This window comes from Bufo bufo, chromosome 1, assembly GCF_905171765.1.
Source record: "Bufo bufo chromosome 1, aBufBuf1.1, whole genome shotgun sequence".
Lineage (NCBI taxonomy): Eukaryota > Metazoa > Chordata > Amphibia > Anura > Bufonidae > Bufo > Bufo bufo.
The window spans coordinates 699,276,500-699,291,675 of NC_053389.1; the positions used below are offsets into that span (position 1 = coordinate 699,276,500).

The window sequence follows — 15,176 nt, forward strand, 5'->3', positions numbered from 1 at the left end:
CACTGACTCAAGGTATTCGGCCAATCATCGCTTTAAATAATGTGTTGTTTCCCTGATGAGACCTGATGTCATGTCTCCCGGTTACATTTGATTTCAAATGCAAGAAGCCATCTCCTTTGTCTTGAAATGGGTATTATAACCAAGTCTAAAACAAGCAAGAGAAAATGTCTTAACTCTCTACAAGGGATCATGGAATTGTTAAAGCAAAGCTCACAGACAGTAACAGAATTTGATAAATAATGTATTGTCTTTTGTCTTGCAGGAGCACTGGAGGAAGAGGCACAATCAGATCAGCTGTGGAAAGCTTACATAGCAAATCTAATAGGTTTGTAAATAAGATTTTTTTTGTTCATCTGTTTTGGCTGTGAGGCTGCTATTAATCTGCTGCAATCCTAACTTGTGATGCTCGCCTCAATAGAAACAGTTATCATTCAGTCCAGTTCTCATTCTCTTCCTTATTGAAACTTCATTTCTAATTGACTCATAGTGGTGAGGCAATAGGAAGAAGTGCATTGAGCGATGAAGCAACACATGTATGTAAATGACATTACCTGTGTATACTTATAATAAAATAATAGAGCAATGTGAATTATTCTACACTTTGACAAATATGCCCATACTTCAAGAAATATCAGTTATCTTTATATAAAAGCAGCGTAAATATTTTCAAAGATATATTACAAATATTTTTTTTTGCAATAAAATAGTATGAAAATGTTTAACCTCTTCTCTTCCAGTGATATTAGGTAATGTGTAATAATGTAAGGCCTAGAGTCTGGGTATCCTATTAACCCCTTCTACCCAGTTTTCGCTCTTCTGCCGAGGCCAAATTTAGCAAATCTGACATGTGTCACTTTACGTGGTAATAACTTTGGAACACTTTTACTCATCCAAGCCATTCTGAGACTGTTTTCTTGTGACAGATTGTACTTCATGATAGTCATAAATTTGACTCAATATATTTCACCTTTATTTGTGAAAAAAATCCCAAATTTACCCAAAATTATGAAAAATTCCCAAATTTTCAAATATCTATTTCTTTACTTTTATAATAGATAGTGATACCTCATATAATAGTGATTACTTTACATTTCCCATATGTCTACTTCATGTTTGGATCATTTTTAAAATGACATTTTATTTTTTGGGGACGTTAGAAGGCTTTGAAGTTTCGAAGCAAATCTTGAAATGTTAAAGAAAATTTCCAAAACCCACTTTTTAAGGTCCAGTTCAGGTCTGAAGTCACTTTGTGGGGCTTACATAATAGAAACCGCCCAAAAATTACCCTATTTTAGAAACTACACCCCTCAAGTTACTCAAAACTGATTTTACAAACTTTGTTAACACTTTAGGTGTTCCACAAGAATTAATGGAAAATAGAGATGAAAATTCAGAATTTCACTTTTTTATTAGATTTTACATTTTAATCCATGTTTTCCAGTAACAAAGCAAGGGTTATCAGCCAAGCAAAACTCTATATTTATTACCCATATTCTGCGGTTTACAGAAACACCCCACATGTGGTCGTAAACTGCTGTATGGCCACACAGCAGGCAGCAGAAAGAAAAGAACTTTATATGGTTTTTGGAAGGCAGATTTAGCTGAACTGGTTTTTAGATGCCATGTCCCAAATGATGCCCCCCTGATGCACCCCTACAGTAGAAACTGAAAAAAGTGACCACATTTTGGAAACTACGGGATTAGGTGCCAATTTTATTTGTACTATTTTGGGGTACATATGATTGGGGTACTTTTTTGTGATGCAATGTAACCAAAGAATTTATGTTTTGGAACAGTTTTAATTTTTTATTTTTTACAACATTCATATGACAGGGTAGATCATGTGCTATTTTTATAGAGCAGGTTGTTACGGACGCAATGATTTAAAATATGTCTACTTTCTATGTTTGGATGTTTCAGTTTTACATAATAAAGCATTATCTGAACACCCTATTTTTTTTTTTTCTGCCGATGGTCTTGTGCAGGGGCTTGTTAAAATCATAAAATCAAGTTAAAATCATAAAATCAATCTGATATATATGAATGCATAATATATAGGAAACTACCACTGATGTTTTTAGCCATAATATATTTACATATATTATAATATATTATATATTTTAAATATATAATAATATATGTAAATATATTATGGCTAAAAAAGAAATAAATAATAAATTTGTTTTATATATATATATATATATATATATATATATATATATATACACTCACCTAAAGAATTATCAGGAACACCTGTTCTATTTCTCATTAACCCCTTAAGGACTATTTCACCTTAAGGACTTGGCCATTTTTTGCAAATCTGACCAGTGTCACTTTAAATGCTGATAACTTTAAAACGCTTTGACTTACCCAGGCCGTTCTGAGATTGCTTTTTCGTCACATATTGTACTTCATGACACTGCTAAAGTTGGGTCAAAAAAGTAAATTCTTTTGCATGAAAAAAAATACCAGATTTACCAAAAATTTTGAAAAATTTGCAAATTTCAAAGTTTCAGTTTCTCTACTTCTGTAATACATAGTAATACCCCCAAAAATTGTGATAACTTTACATTCCCCATATGTCTACTTCATGTTTGTAGCATTTTGGAAATGATATTAAATTTTTTGGGGATGTTACAAGGCTTAGAAGTTTAGAATCAAATCTTGAAATTTTTTCTGAAATTTACAAAAACCCAATTTTTAGGGACCACTACAGGTCTGAAGTCACTTTGCGAGGCTTACATAATAGAAACCGCCCAAAAATGACCCCATTCTATAAACTACACCCCTCAAGGTATTCAAAACTGATTTTACAAACTTCGTTAACCCTTTAGGTGTTGCACAAGAGTTATTGGCAAATGGGGATGAAATTTGAGAATTTCATTTTTTTGCCTAATTTTCCATTTTAACCCATTTTTTCCACTAACAAAGTAAGGGTTAACAGCCAAACAAGACTGTATCTTTATTGCCCTGACTCTGCCATTTACAGAAACACCCCATAAGTGGCCGTAAACTACTGTACGGGCACACAGTAGGGCGTAGAGGGAAAGGTGCGCCGTATGGTTTTTGGAAGCCAGATTTTGCTGGACTGTTTTTTTGACACCATGTACCATTTGAAGCCCCCCTGATGCACCCCTAGAGTAGAAACTCCATAAAAGTGACCCCATATAATAAACTACACCCCTCAAGGTATTCAAAACTGATTTTACAAACTTTGTTAACCCTTTAGGTGTTGCACAAGATTTAATGGAAAATAGAGATACAATTTCAAAATTTCACTTTTTTGGCAGATTTTCCATTTTAATATTTTTTTTCCAGTTACAAAGCAAGGGTTAACAGCCAAACAAAACTCATTATTTATGGCCCTGATTCTGTAGTTTACAGAAACACCCCATATGTGGTCGTAAACCGCTGTACGGGCACGCGGCAGGGTGCAGAAGGAAAGGAATGCCATAAGTTTTTTGGAAGGCAGATTTTTCTGGACTGTTTTTTTTGACACCATGTCCCATTTGAAGCCCCCCTGATGCACCCCCAGAGTAGAAACTCCAAAAAAGTGACCCCATTTTAGAAACTACGGGATAGGGTGGCAGTTTTGTTGGTACTATTTTAGGGTACATATGATTTTTGGTTGCTCTATATTACACTTTTTTGTGCGGCAAGGTAACAAGAAATAGATTTTATGGCACGTTTTTTTTTGTTATTTCCAAGATTCATCTGACAGGTTAGATCATGTGGTAAATTTATAGAGCTGGTTGTCACGGACACGGCGATACCTAATATGTATACAATTTTTTTTATTTATGTATGTTTTACACAATGATTTCATTTTTAAAACAAAAAAAATGTTTTAGTGTCTCCATATTCTAAGAGCCATAGTTTTTTCAGTTTTTGGGCGATTATCTTAAGTAGGGTCTCATTTTTTGCGGGATGAGATGACGGTTTGATTGGCACTATTTTGGGGTGCATATGACTTTTTTATCGCTTGCTATTACACTTTTTGTGACATAAGATTTTTATTTTTTTACGGTGGTCACCTGAGGGGTTAGGTCATGTGATATTTTTATAGAGCCGGTCGATACCTAATATGTATACTTTTTTTTATTTATTTAAGTTTTACACAATGATTTCATTTTTGAAACCAAAAAAAAATGTTTTAGTGTTTCCATATTCTGAGAGCCATAGTTTTTTCAGTTTTTGGGCGATTATCTTGGGTAGGGTATGATTTTTGCGGGATGAGATGACGGTTTGATTGGTACTATCAGGGACCGCGGGGATCAGAAACTGCAGAAAGCGCAGCAAACCGCAGGTCTGAATTGACCTGCGGTTTGCGGCGATCGCCGATAGGGGAAGGTCACATGACCCCCCTGGCATTGTGACAGGATGCCGGCTGAATGATTTCAGCCGGCATCCTGCTCCCATTAACCCCCGCGGCGCCGGAATCTTCATTTAAAGTTAGGACGTACCGGTACGCCCTCAGTCCCTAAGGACTCGGGAAATAGGGTGTACCGGTACGCCCTGCGTCCTTAAGGGGTTAATGCAATTATCTAGTCAACTAATCACATGGCAGTTGCTTCAATGCATTTAGGGGGGTGGTCCTGGTCAAGACAATCTCCTGAACTCCAAACTGAATGTCAGAATGGGAAAGAAAGGTGATTTAAGCAATTTTGAGCGTGGCATGGTTGTTGGTGCCAGACGGGCCGGTCTGAGTATTTCACAATCTGCTCAGTTACTGGGATTTTCACGCACAACCATTTCTAGGGTTTACAAAGAATGGTGTGAAAAGCGAAAAACTTTCAGTATGCGGCAGTCCGGTGGGCAAAAATGACTTGTGGATGCTAGAGGTCAGAGGAGAATGGGCCGACTGATTCAAGCTGATAGAAGAGCAACGTTGACTGAAATAACCACTTGTTACAACCGAGGTATGCAGGAAAGCATTTGTGAAGCCACAACATGCACAACCTTGAGGCGGATGGGCTACAACAGCAGAAGACCCCACCGGGTACCACTCATCTCCACTACAAATAGGAAAAAGAGGCTACAATTTGCACAAGCTCACCAAAATTGGACTGTTGAAGACTGGAAAAATGTTGCCTGGTCTGATGAGTCTCGATTTCTGTTGACATACTGCTCCACCATGTTGGTGAAATGCTGCCTCTTGCTAAGACGTGCCATATCACATGGTGCTGGTTGTTGTGGCGTGCTGACAAAGCTTTTCCACATTTTGGCCATGCTAACCCTGCCTTCTGAGGTGCTGGCGGTGCCCCAGCTGCATTGGCGACCTCTTCCTCGTCCTCTGCCTTCCCCTTGTGCTTCCACTGTACCCCGCTGTCAGGTGGGAATGCCACCAGCAGCGCGTCTACCAGCGTGCGCTTGTACTCACGCATCTTACGATCACGCTCCAGTGATGGAATTAAGGACGGTACGTTGTCCTTGTAACGGGGATCGAGCAGCGTGGCCACCCAGGAATCAGCACGTTAGAATGTGGGCAACTCGGCAGTCATTGCGGAGACACTGCAGCATGTAATTGCTCATGTGTGCCAGGCTGCCCAGAGGCAACGAAAAGGTGTCCTCTGTGGGAGGTGTATTGTCTGTGTCCTCTGTATCCCCCCATCCAAGCACCAGTGATGGCCATGAGCTGGTTTGGGTGCCACCCTGCTGTGAACATGGTTCCTCCTCCTCCATCTCCTCCTCCTCATCCTCCAGAACTGTGCCCTGGCTGGACAATTGTGTACCTTGGGTTTGTGGGTGCAGGAACCCACCCTCGGAGCCACTTGGGAATGTCTGGCCGGAAACCCTACAAAATGATCCCTCTTCCTCCTCCTCCTGTGCCACATCCTCTTTCATCATCGCCAGGAGGGTTTTTTCAAGGAGGCATAGAAGTGGGATAGTAACACTGAGAACGGCGTTATCGGCACTGGCCATGTTGGTGGGGTACTCAAAACAGTGCAACAAGGAACACAGGTCTCGCATGGAGGCCCAGTCATTGGTGGTGAAGTGGTGCTGTTCCGCAGAGAGACTCACCCGTGCGTGCTGCAGCTGAAATTCCACTATCGCTTCTGCTGCTCGCACAGTCTGGCCAGCATGTGCAAGGTGGAGTTTCACCTTGTGGGCACGTTGCATATGAGGCGGTGAGCGGGAAGGCCACTGTTACGCTGCAGCGCTGACAGGCGAGCAGCAGCAGGGTGAGAACGCCGAAAACACGCACAGACGGCCCGCACTTTATGCAGCAGCTCTGACATATCAGGGTAATTTTTAAGGAATCTCTGCACCACCAAATTCAGCACATGTGCCAGGCAAGGGAAGGGGGTCAAACCGGCTAGTCCCAGAGCTGCTACGAGATTTCGCCCATTATCGCACACCACCAGGCCGGGCTTGAGGCTGACTGGCACAAACCATTCATCGGTCTGTTGTTCATGGCCCGTCCACAGCTCCTGCGCGGTGTGGGGTTTGTCCCCCAAACAGATAAGTTTTAAAACTGCCTGCTATCGTTTTCCCTGGCTGTGCTGAAGTTGGTGGTGAAGGTGTTACGCTGACCGGATGAGGAGCTGGTAGAGGATGAGGAAGCAGAGTAGGAGGAGGAAGCAACAGGAGGCAAACTGAAGCGCCCTGCAATCCTCGGTGGTGGAAGAACATGCGCCAAACTGCTATTCGCGTCAGGCCCATCCGCCACTGCATTTACCCAGTGTGCTGTTGCGCAGTGCACACCTGATTTTGTCCCCTACTTGGTTGTGCAGGGAAGGGGTGGCTCTCCTGGAAAAGTAGTGTCGGCTGGGCACGACATACTGTGGGACAGCCACTGCCATAAGGCCTTTAAAACTATCCATCTCCACCAGACCGTATGACAGCATTTTAAAGGCCAGTAATTTAGAAATGCTGGCATTCAGGGCTAGGGATCGCGGGTGGGTAGGGGGGTACTTCCTCTTCCTTTCCCTCTGTTTGGGAGATGGAGAGCTGAACACTTCCGTGGGACATTGTGGAGATGCTTGGTGACCCAGGTGTTGGTGTTGCTGGCAGATCCTCTGTTTGTGCAATGAGCAGGACCGTGGTACGGTGGCCAGGTATGCAGTGGGTCAGGATATGTGTATAAAAGTCTATGGTTTGTTCGTGATGCCAATTTCAGTTTGCGCAGGGTACTGTGGCAGGGCCCTTTAAGATGTTATAACTCACGTACCAGGTGAGGAATGCCAGAGTGGGGATAATGTCTCTATGTAGTGTCAACGGTGTCTCCTACCTTGGTACGGCTGGACTCCTGAATCCTGGCTCACTTGCAATAAAATGAGTGTTGTTAGTAGGAGTAATTGAGGGATTTTGGTAATAATAAATGTGATCCAGACGGGTAATAAAGTTCAACTTGTCTTTACTGGTTGCAGCTTTAATCCACACAAGATACAGCATTAGTCTTGGGTCCCAGCAGGTATTGGCAATATGTGGCAGGAATCAATATCTCTTCTGCTTCTTATCATATGCCTGGAGAATCTGGTAGGTATCTATCTTCTGCTCTGTCTGTCTTCTGCTTGATATGGGCCTGACTAGCTGAGGAGGAATTTGGCTTCTCCTGGTCTCTGAATCTGTACTCACAGCTATGCTCACAGGAAATGCTCTTCCTGGAGGCCTGGAGGTGCTGCTTGCTTTCTACCAGCACAGAGGCTGATGGCTCAGTCTGGGAATGGAGATCTTTGGCCTCAGCCAAGGCTGGCTCCAGGGTTGGGATCCCTGTAACTGGGAGCTCCTACTAACTCAGCCTTCCCCTAGCAGGGGTGGCTGGTACACTAACTAGAACTTTCCTTTCCTCCCCATGAGACAGGACATGAGCCAGCCCACTTCTGCTCAAAGAGGGGAGAGCTAGACTGGAATGAACTATTCCAATCCAGATATACTAAACTGGCTAAGGTCCTGCTTCATACTGCTGCCACCTTCTGGTGGAAATTACAGCTTAATATATAAAACAGGCCTAGAAAATACATATAATTAAGAATGCAATGTTAGATTACACCAGATGACAATATACATACACCTAACCTGTTGTAGCGGGGAGAAAGAGTTTAGTGACATACTCTGGGATGTTACATTTGCGGGATGGCAGGTAGCACTGTCACTCCAGAGGTGGATGAAGAGACCGAGACTGCAGCAGAAGAGGAAGCAGGAGGAGCCAGAGACCTTTCCTGGTTTTTGCGGTGTCTACTCCACTGCAACTCGTGCTTTGCACTTAAATGCCTGGTCATGCAGGTTGTCCTCAGGTTGAGAACGTTTATGCCTCGCTTCATGCTCTGATTGCACAGCATGCAAACCACTCGTGTCTTGTCGTCATCACATTGTCTGAAGAACTGCCACGCCAGGGAACTCTTTGGAGCTGGCTTTGGTGTGCTTGGTCCCTTGCTACGGTGGGCAATAGGAGGCATACTGTCTAGAGGACGGCCGCTCAGCTATTGCACCCTGCTCCCTTTTCTGCTGTGCTGGTGGCTCTGTGCGACCACCGCCTCTTCCTCCGAACTACATAGGTCACTCGCATGACCTTGATTCCATGTGGGGTCGAGGGCCTCATCATCCTCCACATCATCTTCCACCCAATCTTTACCCCTGCCTTCCTTGTCGGTCTGCACACTTTCGAAAGCCCCAGCAGTCGGCACCTGTATTTCGTCATTATCCGAGACGTGCCGTGATGGTCCTCCCATGTACTCATCTAGAAAGATAAGTGGTTGGGCATCGGTGCACTCAACCTCTTCACTTCTGGGGCAGGGCTAGGTGGACGGCCCTGGGAAACCCTGCTAACAGAGGCATCAAAAAGCAGAAGAGACTGTTTGATTGTTCAGGCCTTACCATTCGTAGATCCACATTAGGCCCGACCAAATACCTCTGCAGGTTCTGTTGCCTATTTTCACCTGAGGAAGGGGTTTCACTTGTGCGTGTAGCTGGCAAAGATCGACCATGTCCTCTCCCTGCAACAGGAGCTCCACCAGCAGCACCACGACCTGGGCCACGTCCCTTATTTGACGCTCTCCTCATATTTCTCGAATTTAGGATCTTGCCCTAAATGGGTGTTTAATTAATAGTAGAATAGAACGACAGTGAGTAAAGGGTGTATCTCACACGGCCTCAACCAGACTAGGCCTCAATTAAAGATTTCTTTGCCCAAAATGGCTGTATTTCAAATGCCTGAATCAAACCCCTGTATGTAGAGGGTGTATCTCACAGGGCCTGAACCAGTGTAGGCCTAAATTAAATATTTCTTTGCACAAAATGGCTGTATTTCAAATGCCTGAATCAAACCCCTGTATGTAGAGGGTGTATCTCACAGGGCTTGAACCAGTGTAGGCTTAAATTAAATATTTCTTTGACCAAAATGGCTGTATTTCAAATGGCTGTATTTCAAATGCCCGAATCAAACCCCTGTATGTAGAGGGTGTATCTCACACGGCCTGAACCAGTGTAGGCCTGAATTAAATATTTCTTTGCCCAAAATGGCTGTATTTCAAATGCCTGAATCAAACCCCTGTATGTAGAGGGTGTATCTCACAGGGCCTGAACCAGTGTAGGTGTCACGACTGTGGTTATGGTAGTGTCTCAGGATCCGCATGCAGTTGCCTGCGGTTTGGTTTTAGTGTCAACCACATGGTGAGGGCTGCTGGTTTGTTGCCTCACGTGTGGTTGCCGCTGGCAACATGATTTGGTACTTGGTAGTATAGCAGCCTGAGCTGTTGCTAGGCAGCTTGCTGTCAAGTGCATGCGGTTACACCTGGTTGGGTGTGTGTGTATGTATGCACTTTGTATGTCTGGTGTGCACGAGGTTTATGTAGGTGTGCACTGTGACACTTCCCTTCACTGTGGCTGCCCGTGGCAACATTTGGTATTGTGTACATGTGGTGGCAGTGTCTCGGTCTTCTGACTGACTCCCAGGACATGGTTGCCACGCATGTCGTTGCCTGCGGTAACAGCTGCAGTGTGATGTTTATTTGGACACTTCCCCTTTAAGTGACTTTTTCCCTTGCCTGGTGTAGGAAGGGTTAATTCCCTTCTTAGTTTGTGAACACTAGGTGTGTGTGTGAGTGTGGCCACTTGGGGCTATTTAGATCCTGCTGGATGCCAGACTCTGAGGGGTACTTCAGCCATGGTTAGCTGAAGTCATCCTCCTGGCTAATACCATCTGTCAGTGAGGGCCACCCTTGTGGTCATAAATTACGTTACATGGTGTTATGAAGGTGTGTGTGTGTGGTCTCATTGTTATTGCAGCTTATGGTCCTGGGTTCCTGTGTGATGTGTGGTGTGTGCTGTCTTCGTTTGTGTTCTGGACAGCAGCACTTGCACATGGGTTCCAGGCTTTGTTGTCTGTGGCAGGTGAATGTGGTGTTTGTTGCATTCACCTGCCATTGCCATAAGTTGTTTTTGTTCCCCTTGTAGCTTGGCCACTTTAGACTCCTGTTTCTCCGTGTCCAGGAAGAACGAGCTGTCTACCCAGCTCCTAGCGCAGAATTCGGCGGAGGGTCAGTAGGGATCCGAGGTTCCTGAGCATGAGCCCTCCTACCTTCAAGGGCGGCTCTTGCAGCTAGCAGTCAGGGTCAGATTAGGGAAGCTTTAGGAGGTGACCTGCTCCCTATTTCTGTGGTTCTGGCCAAGTAGCGACCTTCCATCTTCTGGCATCGCACGTCTGAGGGTTTTCCCCATCCTCAGCCGTGACAGTAGGTCTGAATTAAAGATTTCTTTGCACAAAATGGCTGTATTTCAAATGGCTGTATTTCAAATGCCTGAAACCCTTGTATGTAGAGGGTACATCTCACAGGGCCTGAACTAGTGTAGGCCTAAATTACCGTATTTTTTGTTTTATAAGACGCACTTTTTTCCCCTCCAAAGTGGAGGGAAAAAGTCACTGCGTCTTATAAAACGAATGTGATGCAAATTAGGTGGCCATTAAACTGTTGGGTGGCCTGGCGGCTTCACTGAAGGCTTCTGCCGCCAGCCCGCGCTTCCTTAACAAGACCGCACCAGGGATGGGCAGGCTTATTATTCTCCGCTGCCGCCAGCGCCCGGGACCGGAGCCCACAGCTCCAGTAAGTGAAAGTGTTTTCCCCCTGTCCCCTCCTCCAGCCACCAGTCCGCACGTCCGGTGCGCACCTGGCCTTATAGTCCTCAGCTCCTGTAAGTGAAAGTTTTTCCCCCTGTTTCTCTCCTTCGACCACCAGCCCGCGCATCTGGTGCGCACGCTGGACCGGAGCCTGCAGCTTTAGTAAGTATAATCTTCTCCCCCTGTCCCTTCCTACAGCTGCTGCCGGGGGACCCTGGTACTGACCTGAGCTCCAGGGTCCCTGTCTTCTCGTCTATGTGCTGGATGCCTGCCACACTGTGCGCTCCAGCGCCTCTGTTATTGTGCCTGCCAGCCCTGCTGCTCTATGCTCATACACCCCCATGTACTGCAGTGTATGAGTGGATTCCTATGGATGAGGGGGGTTATAGTTATATTTAACTTAAACACATGCCAATTACAGAACAGTCCCTGGATAGTGTTTATATTTAATCTGACTATAACTCCCCTCATCCTTGAGAATACACCAATGTACAGTACCTACAGTACATCAGTGTATGCTTTAGGATGATGGGTGTTATACTCACATAAGTTTCATCCACAGATCCCCCATGACAGTGTTATCCACAGATCCCCCATAAGTGTCATCCACAGATCCCCCATAACAGTGTCATCCACAGATCCCCCATAACAGTGTCATCCACAGATCCCCCATAACAGTGTCATCCACAGATCCCCTCCATAACAGTGTCATCCACAGATCCCCTCCATAACAGTGTCATTCACAGATCCCCTATAATAGTGTCCTCCACAGACCACCAATAGTTCAAAAGCCACCAAAAGCACAACTTTTGGTTCAAAATACATTTTTTCTTATTTTCCTCCTCAAAAACCTAGGTGCGTATTATCATCAGGTGTGTCTTATAAAGCGAAAAATACGGTAAATATTTCTTTGCACAAAATGGCTGTATTTCAAATGCCTGCATTTCAATTGCCTGAATCAAACCCCTGTATGTAGAGGGTGTATCTCACACGGTCTGAACCAGTTTAGGCCTGAATTAAATATTTCTTTGCACAAAATGGCTGTATTTCAAATGGCTGTATTTGAAATGCCTAAATCAAACCCCTGTATGTAGAGGGTGTATATCACAGGACCTGAACCAGTGTAAGCCTAAATTAAATATTTCTTTGCACAAAATCGCTGTATTTCAAATGGCTGTATTTCAAATGCCTGAATAAAAACCCTGTATGTAGAGGGTGTATCTTACAGGGCCTGAACCAGTGTAGGCCTAAATTAAATATTTATTTGCACAAAATGGCTATATTTCAAATGGCTGTATTTCAAATTCCTGAATAAAAACCCTTATGTAGAGGGTGTATCTCACATGGTCTGAACCAGTGTAGGCCTGAATTAAATATTTCTTTGCCCAACAAGGCTGTATTTCAAATGGCTGACTAGATGGGCCAAATGGTTCTTATCTGCCGACACATTCTATGTTTCTATGTTTCTGTATTTCAAATGCCTGAATCAAACCCCTGTATGTAGAGGGTGTATCTCACAGGGCCTGAACCAGTGTAGGCCTAAATTAAATATTTCTTTGCCCAAAATAGATGTATTTCAAATGCCTGAATCAAATCCCTGTATGTAGAGGGTGTATCTCACACGGCCTGAACCAGTGTAGGCCTGAATTAAATATTGGTGCACCAAATGGCGGTATTTAAAATCTCTGAATATAACCAAAATGTATTAAGGGTGTATCTCACAATGACATCTGCATCAAAGGCTGCCAACTAAATTTTTTGTGCCCAAACGAGTGTTTGTTTAACAACTGAATTTGACAGCAGTATATAAGCCTGTAATTTTGCACGTGCTGATGCTGCAAGGCCTGAAAATAGTGTTTTTTGTCAAAAAAGTGTGTTTTTCAAACCCCACAAAAATGATGGGTGTATTTGTAGCCTAAATTGCACACTGATTAATCCAGATGTTGTAGATTGCCAAAAAAGTGTTTTTTTGGTAACAGAATATGAAAGCTGTATATATTTAACTTGAATTTAACACTTGAAGATCAGGAAAATACTGTTTTTTGACAGAAAGTGTGTTTTACAAACCCCAGAAAATGATGGGTGTATTTCTAGCTTAAATTGCACATTGACTAATCCAAATGTTGTAGATTGCCAAAAAAGTGTTTTTTTGGTAACAGAATATGAAAGCTGTATATATTAAACTTGAATTTAACACTTGCCGATCAGGAAAATACTGTTTTTTGGCAAAAAAGTGTGTTTTTAAAACCCCAGAAAATTATGGGTGTATTTCTAGCTTAAATTGCACACTGACTATTTCAGATGTTGTAGTTTGCCCAAAAAATAGTGATTTGCAATGTCCCAAAAGCTCAGATGCAGTGCTGGTGCACTGAGCTTGCATAAAATGGCCGCTGCCGCCGCCCACCTAACTGACAGAATTATAAAAGTTATTTTTTTTTGGTCAATGGCCTCAGGGCAAGGTAAAACAATTGTGCCCTTCACCCACACAACTATTTCTCTGTAGATCGCTGAGTTAGATTCTCTCCTATTCTCTACCTGAAATCACAAGTCCAGCAGCATTCTCTCCCTACACTAGTAACAGCAGAGTGACGTGCAGCGCTACGTGACTCAAGCTTATATAGAGCCTGGGTCACATGCTGCTCTGGCCAATCACAGCCATTCCATTAGTAGGCATGGCTGTGATGGCTTCTAAGGTCAGACAGTTAACCACTTGTTGATTGGCTGCTCTGCAGCCTTTCAAAAAGCACCAAGAAAGCGCCGAACACCGAACCCAAAAGCGAACATTTACGGAAATGTTTGGGTCCGGGGTCCAAAAATCCTGAAGTTCGGTACGAACCAGAACTTTACAGTTCGGATTCGCTCAACCCTATTGGTATTATATTACAGTATTTTGTTATTCTTTATTTGTTATTGAATATATTATAAGTATGTGTAATCACCCATAAGAGACATACTTTGTCAATAAATATACTGCATTTTTAGGAATTCTAGTCGTTTCTTGGGAGCTAGTAAATTTGTGTTTGTTGTAGATGTTTATATACATACTGTTCACTGTGTACATAGGTTATACACAGTTAATTTTTTATACACAGTATAATTTTTCTACTCTTCTTTACTCCCAGACATAATCATATCAAACATTCTGACACTGAGGCCAGCTTTAGGATATTGACTGTTAGCTCTTAGGAGTTGGGTTGAGCGAACCCGAACTGTAAAGCTCGGATTCGTACCGAACTTTAGGATTTTTGGACCCCGAACCCAAACATTTCAGTAAAAGTTCGGGTTCGGTGTTCGCCGCTTTCTTGCCGCTTTTTGAAAGGCTGCAGAGCAGCCAATCAACAAGCGTTTAACTGTGTGCCCTTAGAAGCCATCACAGCCATGCCTACTAATGGCATGGCTGTGATTGGCCAGTGTAGCATGTGACCCAGCCTCTATATCAGCTGGAGTCATGTAGCGCTGCACGTCACTCTGCTGTTACTAGTGTAGGGAGAGGATGCGGCTGGTAATTTCTGGGAGAGAAGAGGAGGGAATCTTTGTTCAAAACGTGAATCTAACTCAGCGATCTACATACATTTTGTTGTGTGGGTGCAGGGCACAATTTTTTTATCCTGCCCTGAGCCCAGTGAGCGAAAAAAAAATAACTTTCATAAGTCAGTGAGGTGGGCGGCGGCGGCCATTTTATGCAAACTCAGTGCCCCAGCACTGCATCTGAGCTTTTGTGACATTGAAATCCAAGCTTGAAAAACAGCACTAATAATCTGGTTGTAAAAAAACACCCTTTTTTGGCAATATACAACATCTGGTCCATTTGCAGGATTAGTCAGTGAGCAATTTGAGCTAGAAATACAGCCATCATTTTCTGGGTTTTTAAAAACACACTTTTTTGCCAAAATACACAATTTTTCTGGCCTTGCCGCATCAAGACGTTTGAAATTCCGGGGTTATATACTGCTGTCATATTCAGTTATTAATCACATACCCATTTTTGGCACAAATCTTTAATTGCAGCCTAGTGTGGGTCAGGGCGTGTGAGATACACGCTTTATATACTGGGGTTATATTGTTCTATTAAAAAAACACAGTTTTTTGGGCAAAATACGCAATATTCCTGGCCTTGCAC

At 43.4% G+C, this 15,176-nt stretch overlaps 1 protein-coding gene across 1 annotated transcript in view; it reads left to right on the top strand.

Moving 5' to 3' along the window:
- Nucleotides 1-15,176, top strand: part of ST8SIA2 (ST8 alpha-N-acetyl-neuraminide alpha-2,8-sialyltransferase 2) — a 403,496-nt gene that overhangs the window by 203,224 nt on the left and 185,096 nt on the right. The window contains exon 2 of the mRNA XM_040414197.1: nt 263-325. Within this exon, the coding sequence (XP_040270131.1) occupies nt 263-325 (63 nt within the window). The remainder of the gene's footprint in view (nt 1-262; nt 326-15,176) is intronic.